The sequence below is a fragment of the Salvelinus alpinus genome, chromosome 18 (genome assembly GCF_045679555.1).
Source record: "Salvelinus alpinus chromosome 18, SLU_Salpinus.1, whole genome shotgun sequence".
In the NCBI taxonomy this organism is placed as follows: Eukaryota; Metazoa; Chordata; class Actinopteri; order Salmoniformes; family Salmonidae; genus Salvelinus; species Salvelinus alpinus.
The window spans coordinates 24197582-24215189 of record NC_092103.1 but is presented as its reverse complement, the minus strand read 5'-3'; the positions used below and the strand labels follow the sequence as shown (position 1 = coordinate 24215189).

The 17608-nt window shown below is 42.9% G+C and overlaps 1 protein-coding gene across 3 annotated transcripts in view; it reads right to left on the bottom strand.

Moving 5' to 3' along the window:
- Window positions 1–1567: 1567 nt before the first annotated feature.
- LOC139544043 (cytospin-A-like) overlaps window positions 1568–17608 on the bottom strand; it is a 43824-nt gene continuing 27783 nt past the window's right edge. For all 3 annotated transcript variants that reach the window (XM_071350729.1, XM_071350730.1, XM_071350731.1), the window contains exons 13-15: window positions 6585–6701; window positions 6422–6481; window positions 1568–5326 (exon numbers count right to left, since the gene is read on the bottom strand). In XM_071350729.1, coding sequence (XP_071206830.1) covers window positions 5237–5326; window positions 6422–6481; window positions 6585–6701 — 267 coding nt within the window. In that variant the 3' untranslated portion in view covers window positions 1568–5236. The remainder of the gene's footprint in view (window positions 5327–6421; window positions 6482–6584; window positions 6702–17608) is intronic.

The window sequence follows — 17608 nt, the reverse complement described above, 5'->3', positions numbered from 1 at the left end:
TTAAAACTTTCACTGAATGTGTCAATAAGACTTTCAGTAACACTGCTAGCTTATTTTTGGTTAACTTAAAAAAAAAAAATCCAAACACTGATAGAAATGAATTTCCTTAGAGCATTTTGTTGACGCTGAAAACCAAACGTATTTGTTTTTAGATAACGTTCTTAGAATGTTCTCCGAACGTTACTAACGTTTTCTTAACGTTCTCGGAACAATTTGAGAACATGACTAAGTAGAACCAACGGAAACCTGTAGGAAACATTATGCTTAAGTACTGAAATCCCACAGAAGAATGTTGTTTCTTAAGGTTCTCTGAAATATTTGAGAACATTCCCAATGTCAAACCAATGAGAGAACATTCCTAAAACATTACCAACATTTAAATTACATTTAACCATGTTTGAACTTTTAGGAAACGTTCTGTTAAAGTAATTAAAAAAAAAAAAATTTTTTTTGTTTTGTCAAGTTCCTTAAATGTGCTGAGAATTTTCCAAAGCCAAGCAACTATCCTGCACCATTCCCAGAAAGTTGTGGGAAGGTTGTATGCAAAATAACTATATGACAAACACACTCACCAAGCTCTAAGAAACATATGGTTCTCAGAACTTTATGTGATTGCTGGGGAAAGACACATTCAATGAGCCAATCAACAGGCAGGTAGCCTAGTGGTTAGAGCGTTAGACTTGTAACCGAAAGTTTGCAAGATTGAATCCCGAGCTAACAAGGTAAAAATCTGTCGATCTGCCCCTGAACAAGGCAGTTAACCCACTAGGCCGGCATTGAAAATAAGAATTTGTTCTTAACTTGCCTAGTTAAATAAAAGGTAAAATCAATTTAAAAAGTGTCAAAGAAATTGTTGAAAACAGAGTTGAGGTAGCTCAGATGTGTCTGTTATATTAAAGTGACCAGGATCAGTTTCAATGATGAGGAGATTACATTTACATGTTCAGGTTGATCATGACTGAAAAGGATAGAGCCCCACAGTGGAGGTGACATAATACCCATAAAACCTAGCGGTCAAACAGGGAAAGGCTTCGTGTAGGCTTATCCTGGCGTGACATTTTGATAACCATGTAAATCTCTCTCGACAAGGTGACTTTTAACAATATATTCACCTGTATTTACCCACCCAAAATGAAATGCTAATCAGCTAATTCTACCATAGTGATTCAAAAGGCACTCGCACATCTGAGCTATATCTTTGCTGCAGGTGCATGGTATCAATTGAATAACATGAAAGAGAAAGACAGTAAAATAATTGTCAAGTTGTGTACCAAGATGACTGCAATCTTGTTACAAGAGTGTTGACAGCAACCTTACAGGCAGCAACACTTATTACAAACCATTTCCTTGCAAGGCTGATGAGGAAATGAGTGTAGGGTCTAGCCCACACAAACAACCCATGTGGGTATGTGGATATAGAATGTGGTGCCTGTGGCATTAGAACTAGTGTTTTAATCTGCAGTGGAGCAAAGCAAACATTCTACTTTGTAGTCTCAGAGAGAGAAGTATTCAAGAACTCAATTCTAGCTTACATTTTTTATAAATACAAATAAGCCTGTAAGGCATGTAACTTTCAGTGTGACAGTTTATTAGCAATGGGGAATTTAAAAAACTGAATCAATAATATATTGCTGATAAGGTGCATGGCACTACAGATGTCTAAAAAAAGAACAATGAGAAAATATTATTTAAAGTTATTCAGTGAATTCAACTGCAGTCATTTGTATTGGGTCAAGATACAAGCTTCCACACAATCACACACAAAAGTGAATAAGAAAACATGAAATTTTCTTTAAATATGCTTTTCACCTCATTCAAAAAACATAAAATACTTTTTAAATTTCATAATAAGTTAAACAGCCATGTAGTGTTAACTTTATATTGAGGACTTCTAAGTTCAACTGTTAAGTCAACCCAGTTTGTACTTGGGAATGCTTTTACCTCAATGGTCCTCTGATACATGAGTAGTTGGAGGCTCAACCATGGTCAAATGAGCCCAGGTACCTTAAAGGGATTCTCTGGTACTTTTTAGCCAGTAGTTCTAAAAGTAGCACCCACAAGCCAAAAGTGGTCCCCGAAAATTGCTTACTACATCACATCGGCAGATTGTGCACCACGTCATTTCTCTCGTTCTCGCTCTGCTGTGTGATTCTTGCTAGCTATCATTTAAAATGGCAAGGGGCTGAAATTCATTGGCTGGAACCTGAATTGCTAGGGTGCTGGCCCACGTGGGAGGAAATGTAGGGGGAAAAAATGACAGCACAGCTTCTAGAAATCAGTTACTTTCAAACAACGAATTTTGTGGTTAATTGAGGTAAGAGAGTAATTCAGCTCATAGATTATGTATGAACTACACATTGACACATCCAGCCCAAAGCGGGAGGTTTAATAAAACAACTTATTAGTCACAAAAGTACCAGAGATTGTCTTTAAATCATTGACGAAACAGAGTGGAGCTATAAAAGGAGAGGGGAGAAGGAAATAAGAATACATTGGCATCCTGCCTACTGTTAGCTAGGACGGACTGGCAACTCTTTACTTTGAGAAGTGTTCCCATACAGTACATAACAAGCTCTAGCTATGCTCAGTCTACTTTTGATCCAATTTATATTACAGCGAGACATCAGTGACCTTTATAATGTAGCCCAATTCTCTTATTTATGAGCGAGTCCATTTCATCAGATAACATATTACAAGGTGCAAAACAGGAACTGTAGAAACCAAACACCACCTTAACCAAAACATGACCAGTGTCCTAACAAAATCATGACCAGTGTTCCGTGTAAGGAGTTACACCACTCCGCAATTCGCCATGAGTACATAGGGGAGTGTGAGACAAAATGTAACAGATCAATTGTAGGGTAACTTGGGGGGGTAAAACATCACCCTACCTCAAAATCACTTTGTGATGAGACAGACAACTTTTTTTGTTGAGAAACAGTGGCAACCAGGGAAAGTGTTGGGGGAAAATTGTGACATGAAGTGGTTCCTGTGAGATGTACAGGCAGGGTGCATGTTACACCAAGTTACCCTAACTGGAAGGTTTACATTACAGTGAGTGTAGAAAACATTACAAACGGCTCTTTCCATGACATAGACTGATCACTGATCAGGTGGATCCAGGGGAAAGCTATGATCCCTTATTGATGTCACTTGTTAAATCCACTTCAATCAGTGTAGATGAAGGGATACATTTTTTTTTAAGCCTTGACACAATTAAGACATGGATTGTGTGTGTGCCATTCAGAGGGTGAGATTCAGAGGGTAAGACAAAATATTTGACTGCCTTTGAACAGGGTATGGTAGTAGGTGCCAGGCACACTGTTTTGTGTCAAGAACTGCAACGCTGCTAGATTTTTCACGCTCAACAGTTTCCCGTGTGCGTCAAGAATGGTCCACCACCCCAAGGACATCCAGCCAACTTGACACAACTGTGGGAAGCATTGGAGCCAACATGGATTCTACAAGCCAACCTTGTAGAGTCCATGCCCCGACGAATTGAGGCTATTCCGAGGGAAGGTGTTCCTAATGTTTTATACACTGTCTATTAGCCTTGATTCCTGGCAATGACTAGTACCATTTAAATGACTGTAGCTCATCTTAGCTGTGGAAACCTTATCAGATGCCTTTATGAGCAACAACAAAATGTTATGAAATATTCACATGGTATCTCAGTATAAGGAGAATATTCCAACGTACCAAAAACACAACTCATAAATTCTCATTCATACTTATTTAACTACTTCAAAGCAAATGATTGTAAGCTTTTCCCATGTGTGGGAACATACATAGCTAATATGATTTCCCTGTGCTGGAGGAAGGGGCTTTACTGTGTACACCCAACGGCTTTGACACGTTGTGCTTTTTATGGCATTGATGAAGGTTTAAACACATTCCATTTAAGTAAAGAGCCTCACATCCCGTTGTGCTTTGAAACCAGGGAGGATTTGCTGAACAGTAAGTGGTGCTTTTACCTTAATGCCCAAACTGTTAGCTTATCAGGTCAGCTCCCTGTGTTGTTCAGCCTATTTATGGATGGGTGTGCTACAGGGACCTCACTGTACAACCATTATGGATGGGTGTGCTACAGGGACCTCACTGTACAACCATTATGGATGGGTGTGCTAAAGGGATCTCACTGTACAACCATTATGGATGGGTGTGCTAAAGGGACCTCACTGTACAACCATTATGGATGGGTGTGCTAAAGGGACCTCACTGTACAACCATTATGGATGGGTGTGCTAAAGGGACCTCACTGTACAACCATTATGGATGGGTGTGCTAAAGGGACATCACTGTACAACCATTATGGATGGGTGTGCTAAAGGGACCTCACTGTAAAACCAGAGAATGGCCGTGGTGGCCAACCATCACGTTTACTGAGTTTGGACACAACGGACTGAGACAAATAATAAATTGCGTAAAAGACGTCAATGCGATTGAACTCTGACTTTGGGTCCTTCAAAAAGCACTATAAGTCCTATGTATTATTAATGTTACTAATGTCAATGCTCATTGTCATAATTGGCAAAAACAAACAAGAGACAAACATGGCATTGATTCGTATGAAGTTATTATCTCTTTGGAATAAATATCACAGCAAAGCATTGGGCTAAAACAGCCTAGTTAGAACACCTACAGTTAAGCTGGACCCTCTGTCAGTCAGGTAAATCACACTTACCCTCAAGTCATTGAGCGAAGAGACAAAATGGACAAAGCCAAAGCCATTTTAAAAAGGAAATCCTGTTCTCCGCAGTATTCCAAGTCCAAAACCATACACACATTTTTTCAGCTAGCTAAATATGAACTACAGTGTAATGTTGGAGGTAATGATGGTGTAGGCTACTGCAGCACAGAGTTCACATAGGACTGGGGTCAAGAGGCCAGAAGACTTGAGTATACATGAAGTCACTGACCCAGGGAAAGTTGAAGGACAGTTCAACACATTGTCTAATACCCATGGCCTCAGTCTATCCACAGCCTAGTCTGAAGAATTCAATCAAACTGAGAAGCCACATGAGCATCCCAAGCCAAGAGTTTGTAGAACATTGCAGTGTAAACATGGAATATATTGGTTGAGTTAAGTGATGCAGCTTAACGTAGAACTCAGGGCCCCAGACGTCTTCGCAGGTAGCATTGGCTGATGTTGCTCTAAGGTTGTCCAGTGTTGCGATGACATCCCTGGCTGGACGTGTGTGTGTGGGCAAGCGAGGTGTTCAGGCTTGAAGATGGGTCACGTCTCAAAGTACTTGTAGATGGCAGTGACGTAGGTCATCACACTCTGCCAGTCAGGCCTCTCTGTGTGCACCATCTCTCCAATGTCCTGAGAGAGAAAGAAAAACAAAAGAAACAGATGTAAGATGTGTTGCAGTACAAAATGCACATCACACTGCATACTTTCTTTCGCTGCAAATTGTGTGTTTAGAATATTGTCAGTGAGAGACCGTGAGGAATAAAGTTCTGACTTAGCAAGCACCCATTGCTTGGCCTAGGAGTAACACATCACAATACCTTCCACCAGAGAAAGGTTGCGAAGTGTTACTGCATCTTCTTAAAGGAGAATTGTGTCATTCCAAACTTCATCCGCAATGTTATATTCCATATGTGCGACTCGAGCCGTTTCCCCTATCCAACTGTTCCATTCTCCGTGTTGCCTGCTGCTAGAATGGACGGAGATGTATCGCTCAAGTCACAACAAAATGGAATATAACGTTGTGGATAATGTTCGGAATGACAATTTGGTGTACAACATCTAAACACCCGCATCACTATACTGAGAGTTTTCTGTTTCTGAAAGGAGGTATTTTGGTGTTTTTGGATTATTTGTTCATGTTTATTCAGAGCCCCTGTACTGAATCACGGGTTAGGTTAAGTTTCTCAAAAAAGTGCCGGGACCCTTATATAACATACAATTTACATCACAAATATAGATTTGGTTGTAAAAAAAACTAAATTATAATTTAATCTCTAAAAGGTTGTAAAATTGACAAGAGGCAAGACGCAGAGTGAATGTGTCTTTTGTTTTAATAGTAAATCTCCTCCCCCTCCGTCGGCACTCTGGAGTGGATCACCCACAAATGAAACCCAGTCTGTCTCTTGTTAAGCTGAAGTCAACTGGCCTTGGTGTGACACTGCTCTTAAGGCAGCTGTAGCTGCTTGCCATGAGCACATCTTTTATGGACAGTCCTCACAGGCTACAGCCAGCCAATCTATGTACTGTTGGTGTCAATTGCTGCTGAACTATATAATCAGCCCTGTCTTTCTGTTGCCCAGTCTTTCTAGTCAAGCCTTACAAAGGGGAGGAAGGGATATGGGAACATGTCTCTCACCCCTCCAGCCATATAAAGCATCTTGGTCATTTCATTCTACACTTTTGAGTGGTAGTCAAATATCAGTTCATTTTAGCTCGGACACCAACCAATGAGGACTTGATCCCGACACTTTCAGCAGCCTGGAAAGCCAGTGTGAAATTTCGCTTCTGAAGGAAAAGGGAGAAAATACATTTTTGATGAACGAACTACATGTATATAATTTCCACACTAAGAACCTTCCGGTCAGTGGACTGAGGGGGTCTATCTCACCTTGTCCTGGCTGGAGAGCTCCAGGTAGGGGATGTGGGCAGGCAGGTAGGTGTGGAGAACAGCACAGAAGGCCAGCCCGTCGTTCCAGCTGCTGCTGAAGTTGGTGATATCAATGTTCTGGAGAGAGGAGAGAAAGAGCATAACAGTAAAGGCTCTCTAATAGCAGCCCTGGCAGTGTTTCCTCTAGAGAAATGTGTAGCTGTTGGAGAAGAGGTTGTTTTGCTGACTCCATCTAAAATAGAATTTCCACCTCCAGAAATGTGTCCAACAACATATTGGGAAAATGATTTTAACATGTTGGACCTTGGCATGCATATAGCCTATGCACGGTCCATATTATCAGGTATGCTATTAGCAATAAGCATTTTCACCTGTAGCCCAACTGATGCAGCATAGTGGCTATAAATAAATAGGCTGAAGCATTGGGTTGCCCACCTGCATTTACCCTATCGGGCTAATCATTAGGTAGATCCCAAATATGATATTTTAACTAGTTGGGACAATATGTATCAATTTGATGCTAAAACAGTGAATATGCACAGAATTCCAAACATTAGGAAGACTTTCCTAATATTGAGTTGCCCCTTCATGTCACCATTTTTCCCTCCAACACTTTCCCTGGTTGCCACTACTCTTGCTCAACTCAAAATATGCATCGGTCTCAACACAATTTTCAAAGAAAAGATTGGAGGTAGGGTGTCATTTTACCCCCCAAGTTACCCTACAATTGATCTGTTAGTTACTTTTAGCCTCACTCTCCCCTATGCACTCATGGCGAATTGCAGAGCGGTATAACATGCTTAACCATGATGCTGCTAAATTGTGAAGTTTGAGCATATTTAGAAGTGGAAAGCTGAGATTCCCCTCTTTTTAACAATGGCCATTAAAACGGCTTCGTTCCCGTGATGGGATTAAGAATAGATGTTTCTTGACTGCATGTCAGAAAGCATGTTTCCTTCCCTATGGCACTCGCAACTTGAATGCACCTTGAGGAATATTTATCTTGCGTAGAACATACAACAACAAGCGGGCTAGGAAATAGATAAACTATTCTACTATGGGGTTGCCTGTTTTTTTATTCATTATGTTTTACGTCGGAGGCAGTCACAGTGGCCCAAATGTTGATTGAGACATTCAGAAATGTAACAGATTTTGACTATCACTAATGTCATATGTTTGGTAAAGTAATAAAGAGGGGTGAAATATTTGGGGTAGATGTTCCTAAAACAGATTATATATATATGGGCATATTATAAAGAATAAAAAGGCTTATTCACAATTTTTGTTTTATCATACCATCATATTTGTATATGTATTATTCTACTTTTATTGAGTACTAGATCGTATGTGTTGGAAAGTGTTTTTCTACTACATAAATAAACAATTCTAGCTGAAAGCCAAAGGTCATAGCTTTCTAGGGGAAAACACTACTACATTAATAAAATATTGCCCTCTTTCTAGATGAATAAAAGCATAGTGAAACAGTGCGGCTGTCAGCTCAACTATATTATAGGATTTAGCCATGGCGCAGCGCTACAAAAGACTGCAGAGGAAACACTGAGCCCGAGGCTATTCTTATGTTTCACCATGTCATCCCAAACAGCTGTCAACAACAGTAGATGATGCAAACTGTGGTCTTTCAAAGCAAGTGTAAGAACGTACTTGTCTTAGCACACTCGTGTTTCTTCACACTGACTTGCACTCAAGTGAGAGATGATCAAAGAGTCCATTGTATTAGCTTCACTACTTTATCACTATGTGTTTGCTTAGTGGACAAGTTTATCTCCATCGACTTGCATCCCACGGCTTCCCTCTCTAACCCACATAATATACAACGGGAAGCCATTTAGGGCCGACTGTGTGTGTGTGTGTCTGGGCCTTTATAGCCCTGTTGTTATGACCAGGTACGGTAGGTAGGGGGGGGATTCATGTTCGGTTGGCTTAACCTTTTTAATGCGCCACACGGATGGATGCCCTTCAATTGGGATGCACACACCTCACGTGCGTCCAAACACTATGTGTGTGTGTCTCTCTAGAAAGTTCTGTGGAAAGAGACTCTTATTCTTGTCCCATGACTATAAATGACTTTGTAGTCAGCCCACTACAGTGTATTTGCAAAGTATTCAGACCCCTTGACTTTTTCTACATTGTGTTACGTTAAAGCCTTATTCTAAAATGTATTAAATAAAACAAATCCTCATCGATCTTCACACAAAACCCCATAATGACAATGCAAACACAGGTTTAGAAATTATTTGCAAATTTATTACAAATAAAAATCAGAAATACATAAGTATTCAGACCCTTTACTATGATACTCGAAATTGAGCTCAGGTGTATCCTGTTTCCATTGACCATCCTTGAGATGTTTCTACAATTTGATTGGAGGCCACCTGTGGTAAATTCAATTGATTGGACATGATTTGGAAAGGCACACGCCTGTCTTTATAAGGTCCAAGGTTGACAGTGCATGTCAGAGCAAAAACCAAGCCATGAGGTCGAAGGAATTGTCCGTAGACCTCAGAGAAAGGATTGTGTTGAGGCACAGATCTGGGGAAGCGTACCAAAACATTTCTGCAACATTGAAGGTCCCCAAGATCACAATGGCCTCCATCATTCTTAAGTGGAAGTTTGGAACCACCAAGACTCTTCCTAGAGCTGGCCGCCCAGCCAAACTGAGCAATCAGGGGAGAAAGGCCTTGGTCAGGGAGGTGACCAAGAACCTGATGGTCACTCTGACAGAGCTCCAGAGTTCCTCTGTGGAGATGGGAGAACCTTCCAGAAGACAACTATCTCTGCAGCAATCCACCAATCAGGCCTTTATGGTAGAGTGGCCAGACGGAAGCCACTTTTCAGTAAAAGGCACATGCTTGCCCACTTGGAGTTTGCCAAAAGTCACCTAAAGGACTCTCAGACCATAAGAAACAAGATTCTCTGGTCTGATGAAACCAAGATTAAACTCTTTAGCCTGAATGCCAAGCATCACGTCTGGAGGAAACCTGGCACCGTACCTACGGTGAAGCATGGTGGTGGCAGCATCATGCTGTGGGGATGTTTTTCCATCGGCAACGACTTGGAGACTAGTCAGGAACGAGGGAAAGATGAATGGAGCAAAGTAGAGAGAGATCCTTGATGAAAACCTGCTCCAGAGCGCTCAGGACCTCAGACTGAGGCGAAGATTCACCTTCCAACAGGACAACAACCCTAATCACAGCCAAGATAATGCAGGAGTGGCTTCGGGAACAAGTCTCTGAATATTCCTTGAGTGGCCCAGCTAGAGCCCGGACTTGAACCTGATCAAACATCTCTGGAGAGACCTGAAAATAGCTGTGCTGCAACGCTCTCCATCCAACCTGACAGAGGATCTGCAGAGAAGAATGGGAGAAACCCCCCAAATACAGGTGTGCCAAGCTTGTAGCGTCTTACCCAAGAAGACTCGAGGCTGTAATCGCTGCCAAAGGTGATTCAACAAAGTAAAGGGTCTGAATACTTATGTAAATGTGATATTTCAGTTTAAATTTGTTATAAATGTGAAAAATTCTAAAAACCGGTTTTTGCTTTGTCATTATGGGGTATTGTGTGTAGATATACGAGGGGAAAAAACGAATGTAATTTATTTTTAGAATAAGGCTGCGCGCGTGCGCCATCGTGCATTAATTTATTTTGTCCCCCTACACCAAACGCGATCATGACACGCAGGTTAAAATATCAAAACAAACTCTGAACCGATTACATTCATTGGGGAACAGGTCGAAAAGCATTAAACATTTATGGCAATTTAGCTAGTTAGCTTGCACTTGCTAGCTAATTTGTCCTATTTAGCTAGCTTGCTGTTGCTAGCTAATCTTTCCTGAGATATAAACATTGAGTTGTTATTTTACCTGAAATGCACAAGGTCCTCTACTCCGACAATTAATCCACACATAAAACGGTCAACCGAATCGTTTCTAGTCATCTCTCCTCCTTCCAGGCTTTTTCATCTTTGAACTTATATGGTGATTGGCATCTAAACTTTCATAGTATTACTACACCGACCGGCAACACAGTTCGTCTTTCAATCACCCACGTGGGTATAACCAATGAGGAGATGGCACGTGGGTACCTGCTTCTATAAACCAAATGAGATGGGAGAGGCAGGACTTGCAGCGCGATCTTGGCAACGCAGGCGCTCGTTGACACGCGCGAGCAGTGTGGGTGCAATAATTGAATAACAGATTTCTACATTTATTTTGCAACGCTCGCATGTGGTCAGCCTATAAGACTCTGAATACTTTCTGAATGCACTGTAGGTATGTTAGATGACAGCTTCCTCTACCAGAGACGATGGAAACTCAGTAACCCCATCCCAACCTTCTCACTCCCTAGTGCACTATATAGGGGCCATTTGGGACGCAATCCCCATATACAGTGAGACAGTCCTCAAACAACAGCGAGGCAGTCCTCAACCCTCTAGTAAGGGTCACAGGGGACGGACCTGTGTCAATTATCAGAGAAGCCGAGAGTCAGGGGACACGGGCAGAAGGAAATGGTCCAGACACCAGGGTGCCATTACACAAGGAACACTGCAGTGTGGAGCAGGGAAGAGTGGAGAGTGCCTGGGGGATCCTCCAAGAGGTGTCAGTGCTCTCTGTGGTACCCCAATTCACTGTCTCTGAAGGATCACAGCACCTGTCTCATTGGTGTTAACCAACATGCTGCGGGCAAAGAAACTCTGGCTCACCATAGTTAGTGACTACACTGGTTATTAAAGCGCATCTTTTCCTCAGAACCTTTTTCCACACAGAAACTTTTGAGAAAGGACTGTTAAAATGCAAACAAACTTAGCAACAAGGAACATATACATATGTGCTAGGTTGAAGGTAGGTATTCTCTCTGCATCCCCTTGCTTTACCATTGTTGGCAGAAAAATATATGAACCAACGATGGATAGAGCTGGAGAGTAAAAGCAACAGGACGAGCCCAGCAGAGAACATTAAGGTACAATCTGTGGGAAAACAGGGCTGAGCTACTATATTTGTATACATTTTTTATTTCACCTTTATTTAACCAGGTAGGCTAGTTGAGAACAAGTTCTCATTTGCAACTGCGACCTGGCCAAGATAAAGCATAGCAATTCGACACATACAACAGAGTTACACATGGCATAAACAAAACAGTCAATACTACAGTAGAACAAAAGAAAACAAAAAAGTCTATATACAGTGAGTGCAAATGAGGTAAGATAAGGGAGTTAAAACCTCTAGAAGCTAGGGGGCAGAATTTTTATGTTTGGAAAAATAACATTCCCATTGTAAGCTGCCTATTTCTCAGGTCCAGATGCTAGAATATGCATATAATTGACAGAGTAGGATAGAAAACACTCTAAAGTTTCCAAAACTGTCAAAATATTGTCTGAGTATAACAGAACTGATTTTGCAGGCAAAAACCTGAGGAAATCCAACCAGGAAGTGACTCTTAGTTTGAAAAATTACTGTTCCATTGCATTGCCATTTAAAGGGATATCAACCAGATCCCTTTTCCTGTGGCTTCCCCAGGGTGTGAACAGTCTTTAGACATAGTTTCAAGCTTTTATTTTGAAAAATGAGCGAGATTTATCAAAACGCGTCAGTGGATACACGGATGTCCCTCCATTAGTTGATGCGCACGACACTCGTTGCTCGACATTTTCATTCTCTCCAGTATTGAATAGTTTACAGTCCGGTTGAAATATTATCGATTATTGATGTTAAAAACAACCTGAGGATTGATTATTAAAAACGTTTGACATGTTTCTACGAACTTTACGGATACTATTTGTCAAGCCTTGATGACCTGCCTACGGCTGTGGAATACTGAACATAACGCGCCAAACAAATGGAGGTTTTTTGATTAAAAAAATCTTTATCGAACAAAAGGAACATTTATTGTGTAACTGGGAGTCTCGTGAGTGCAAACTTCCGAAGATCATCGAAGGTAAGCGATTCATTTTATTGCTTTTCTGGCTTTCGTAACCAATCTACATGGCTGCTAAGTGTTCTTAATGTTTTGTCTAGTGATCGATAAACTCGATAAATCGATAAATTACTTTCGTTGTAAAGCATATTTTCAAAATCTGACACGAAAGGTGGATTAACAACAAGCTAAGCTGTGTTTTGCTATATTGCACTTGCGGTTGTTGGTGAAAATGATCCCGCTAAAGGGATCCGTGCGTCAAGAAGTTAAGGCAATAAAATAGGCCATGGTGGCGAAGTAATTACAATATAGCAATTAAACACTGGAATAGTAGATGTGCAGAAGATGAATGTGCAAGTAGAGATACTGGGGTGCAAAGGAGCAAGATAAATAAATAAATACAGTATGGGGATGAGGTAGGTAGATAGATGGGCTATGTACAGGTGCAGTGATCTGTGAGCTGCTGACAGCTGGTGCTTAAAGCTAGTGAGGGAGATATGAGTCTCCAGCTTCAGAGATTTTTGCAGTTCGTTCCAGTCATTGGCAGCAGAGAACTGGAAGGAAAGACGACCAAAGGAGGAATTGGCTTTGGGGGTGACCAGTGAGATATACCTGCTGGAGCGCGTGCTAAGAGCGGGTGCTGCTATGGTGACCAGTGAGCTGAGATAAGGCGGGGCTTTACCTAGCAGAGACTTGTAGATAACCTGTAGCCAGTGGGTTTGGCGACGAGTATGAAGCGAGGGCCAACCAACGAGAGCGTACAGGTCGCAATGGTGGGTAGTGTATGGGGCTTTGGTGACAAAACGGATGGCACCGTGATAGACTGCATCCAGTTTGTTGAGTAGAGTGTTGGAGGCTATTTTATAGATCACATCACCGAAGTCAAGGATCGGAAGGATGGTCAGTTTTACGAGGGTATGTTTGGCAGCATGAGTGAAGGATGCTTTGTTGTGATATAGGAAGCTGATTCTAGATTTAATTTTGGATTGGAGATGCTTAATGTGAGTCTGGAAGGAGAGTTTACAGTCTAACCAGACACCTAGGTATTTGTAGTTGTCCACGTATTCTAAGTCAGAGCCGTCCAGAGTAGTGATGCTGGACGGGCGAGCAGGTGCGGGCAATGATCGGTTGAATAGTATGCATTTAGTTTTACTTGCGTTTAAGAGCAGTTGGAGGCCATGGAAGGAGAGTTGTATGGCATTGAAGCTCTTCTGGAGGTTAGTTAACACAGTGTCCAAAGAGGGGCCAGAAGTATACAGAATGTTGTCGTCTGCGTAGAGGTGTATCAGAGAATCACCAGCAGCAAGAGCAACATCATTGATGTATACAGAGAAGAGAGTCGGCCCGAGGATTGAACCCTGTGGCACCCCCATAGAGACTGCCAGAGGTCCGGACACCAGGCCCTCCGATTTGACACACTGAACTCTGTCTGAGAAGTGGTTGGTAAACCAGGCGAGGCAATCATTTGAGAAACCAAGGCTGTCGAGTCTGCCAATAAGAATGTGGTGATTGACAGAGAAAAAAGCCTTGGCCAGGTCGATGAATACGGCTGCACAGTAATGTCTCTTATCGATGGCGGTTATGATGTCGTTTAGGACCTTGAGCGTAGCTGAGGTGCACCCATGACCAGCTCTGAAACCAGATTGCATAGCGGAGAAGGTAAGGTGGGATTCGAAATGGTTGGTATTCTGTTTGTTAACTTGGCTTTCGAAGACCTTAGAAAGACAGGGTAGGATAGATATAGGTCTGTAGCAGTTTAGGTCTAGAGTGTCACCCCCTTTGAAGAGGGTGATGACCGCAGCAGCTTTCCAATCTTTGGGAAGCTCAGACGATACGAAAGAGAGGTTGAACAAGCAACAATTTCGGCAGATAATTTTAGAAAGAGAGGGTCCAGATTGTCTAGCCCGGCTGATTTGTAGTGGGTCCAGATTTTGCAGTTCTTTCAGAACATCAGCTATCTGGATTTGGGTGAAGGAGAAATGGTGGGGGCTTTGGCGGGTTGCTGTGGAGTGTGCCGGGCAGTTGACCGGGGTAGGGGTAGCCAGGTGGAAAGTATGGCCAGCCGTAGAGAAATGCTTATTGAAATTCTCATCGGTGGTCATCGATTTATCGGTGGTGACAGTGTTTCCTAGCCTCAGAGCAGTGGGCAGCTGGGAGGAGGTGCTCTTATTCTCCATGGACATTAGTGTCCCAGAACTTTTTTGAGTTAGTACTACAGGATGCAAATTTCTGTTTGAAAAAGCTAGCCTTAGCTTTCCTAACGGCCTGTGTATATTTGTTCCTAACTTCCCTGAAAAGTTGCATATCACGGGGGCTATTCGATGCTAATGCAGAACGCCACAGGATGTTTTTGTGCTGGTCAAGTGCAGACAGGTCTGGAGTGAACCAAGGACTATATCTATTCCTAGTTCAATTTTTTTTGAATGGGGCATGCTTATTTAAGATGAAGGCACTTTTAAAGAATAGCCAGGCATCATCTACTGACGGGATGAAGTCAATGTCATTCCAGGATACCCCGGCCAGGTCGATTAGAAAGTCCTGCTCGCAGAAGTGTTTTAGGGAGCGTTTGACAGTGATGAGGGGTGGTCGTTTGGTCGCAGACCCATTACGGATGCAGGCAATGAGGCAGTGATCGCTGAGATCTTGATTGAAAACAGCAGAGGTGTATTTGGAGGGCGAGTTAGTTAGGATGACATCTATGAAGGTGCCCGTGTTTACAGATTTGGAGTTGTACCTGGTGGGTACATTGATAATTTGAGTGAGATTGAGGGCATCAAGCTTAGATTGTAAAATGGCCGGGGTGTTAAGCATGTCCCAGTTTAGGTCACCTAGTAGCACGATCTCAGAAGATAGATGGGGGGCAATCAATTCACATATGATATTGAGGGCACAGCTGGGGGCAGAGGGAGGTCTATTGCAAGCGGCAACAGTGAGAAACTTGTTTCTGGAAAGGTGAATTTTTAGAAGTAGAAGCTCGAATTGTTTGGGTACAGACTTGGATAGTAATACAGAACTCTGCAGGCTATCTTTGCAGTAGATTGCAACACCGCCCCCTTTGGCAGTTTTATCTTGGCGGAAAATGTTATAGTTAGCGATGGAGATTTCAGGGTTTTTGGTGGTTTTCCTAAGCCAGGATTCAGACACGGCTAAGACATCCGGGTTGGCAGTGTGTGCTAAAGCAGTGCATAAATCAAACTTACGGAGTAGGCTTCTAATGTTAACATGCATGAAACCAAGGCTTTTACGGTTACAGAAGTCAACAAATGAGAGCACCTGGGGAGTGGGAGTGGAGCTAGGCACTGCAGGACCTGGATTAACCTCTACATCACCAGAGGAAAAGTAGGATAAGGGTACGGCTAAATGCTATACAAACTGTCCGTCTAGCACATTCGGAACAGAGAGTATAAGGAGCAGGTTTCTGGGCACGATAGCATAGATTCAAGGCATAGTGTACAGACAAAGGTAAGGTAGGATGTGAGTACATTGGAGGTAAACCTAGGCATTGAGTAATGATGAGAGAGATATAGTCTCTAGAGACGTTTAAACCAGGTGATGTCATCGCATATGTAGGAGGTGGAACAACATGGTTGGTTAAGGCATATTGAGCAGGGCTAGAGGCTCTACAGTGAAATAAGACAGTAATCACTAACCAAGACAGTAATGGACGAGGCATATTGATATTAGAGAGGGGCATGCGTAGCCAAGTGAACATACGGGTCCAGTGAGTGGTTGGGCTGACTGGGGACACGGCGATTCAGACAGTTAGCAGGCCGATGCTAACAAGTTAACAGTTATTAGGCCGGGGCTAAACAAGCTAGCAGTTAGCAGACCGGGTTAGCAAGCAAGCAGATAGCAGGGGCTAGCAGTTAGCAGACCGGGGCAGGTAAGCTAGCAGTTAGCAGACCGGGGCAGGCAAGCTAGCAGTTAGCAGACCGGGGCAGGCAAGCTAGCAGTTAGCAGCCCGGGGCTAGCAAGTTAGCAGTTAGCAGCCCGGGGCTAGCAAGTTAGCCTTTGGGGGACGTCGCGATGGGGGTAAGTCTGTTTTTGCCTCTTCGTGCGGTGACGCCGATAGACCAGTCGTGGAATTAGTAGGGTTCCAGGTAGCTCTCGGTAGCTAGCAGGTTAGCAGAATGGGCCTTCAGCGGGCGTCGCACCTGAGGGGCCTGTTGGAATCCTCAGGCAGATTATGTCGGTATTCCAGTCGTAAAGGATCGGCGGGGTTCCATGCCCCGTACCGGCAGTAGAAGGGGTCCGGATATTGTAGCCCAGGAGTGGGCTTCGGTGGTAGCACAAGAGCCCTGGCCGGGCTAGCTTCAGGCTAATTGGTGCTTGCTCCGGGGTGGAAACGCTAGCCAGGAGTGGTCACCTGGGATTGCGGTTAGCTAGTTGCGAAGATCCAGATGAAAATGTTCAGAGTTTGCGGTAGGAATCCGGGGATATGGAGAGAAATAGGTCCGTTATGATCTGGTTTGAGTCACGTTGTTCGAACTGGCGAGAGCTTTCCGAGCTAAAGGTTAGCTGATGACCGCTAGCAGTGACCGCTAGCAACTGATAGCAGTTAGGTAGGTAGTTAGCTGGCTATTTTCAGTTGAGGAATTCCAGATCCGAAGTAAATAGAAATACTTTAGAAAAAAGCAGATCCACGCCACATTGGGTGAGGCGGGTTGCAGGAGAGTATTTAGAAGTTGAGGTTTAGGAAAATATTTTTAAAAGATATGCGAAGAAAAATATGTAAAAAGATATATACAAGGGACACGACAGGACAAAGACAAAGACGTCTGACTGCTACACCATCTTGGATTAGGTAGAAGAGGCTTGGCTGGTAGCAGTGTGTTTACAGTGAGCATGGCAGCACCAGAGCAGAGGTAATGAACACATTAACTACAGTACTCCTGAAAACAATGACAAAAAGGGGTAGAGACAGAGAGAGAGACAGAGAACATTTACGATTTGGAGAGGAGACAGGGGACTGCCCTTGCCAGTGTCGGGTTCACCTAGGGGTCATAAAAAGGGTTGTACCCAAATGTTTGGTGTATTAGAATAATGTATTATGCTTATGTTTTATTAATAGAAGGGGAGGGGTTAAAATACCC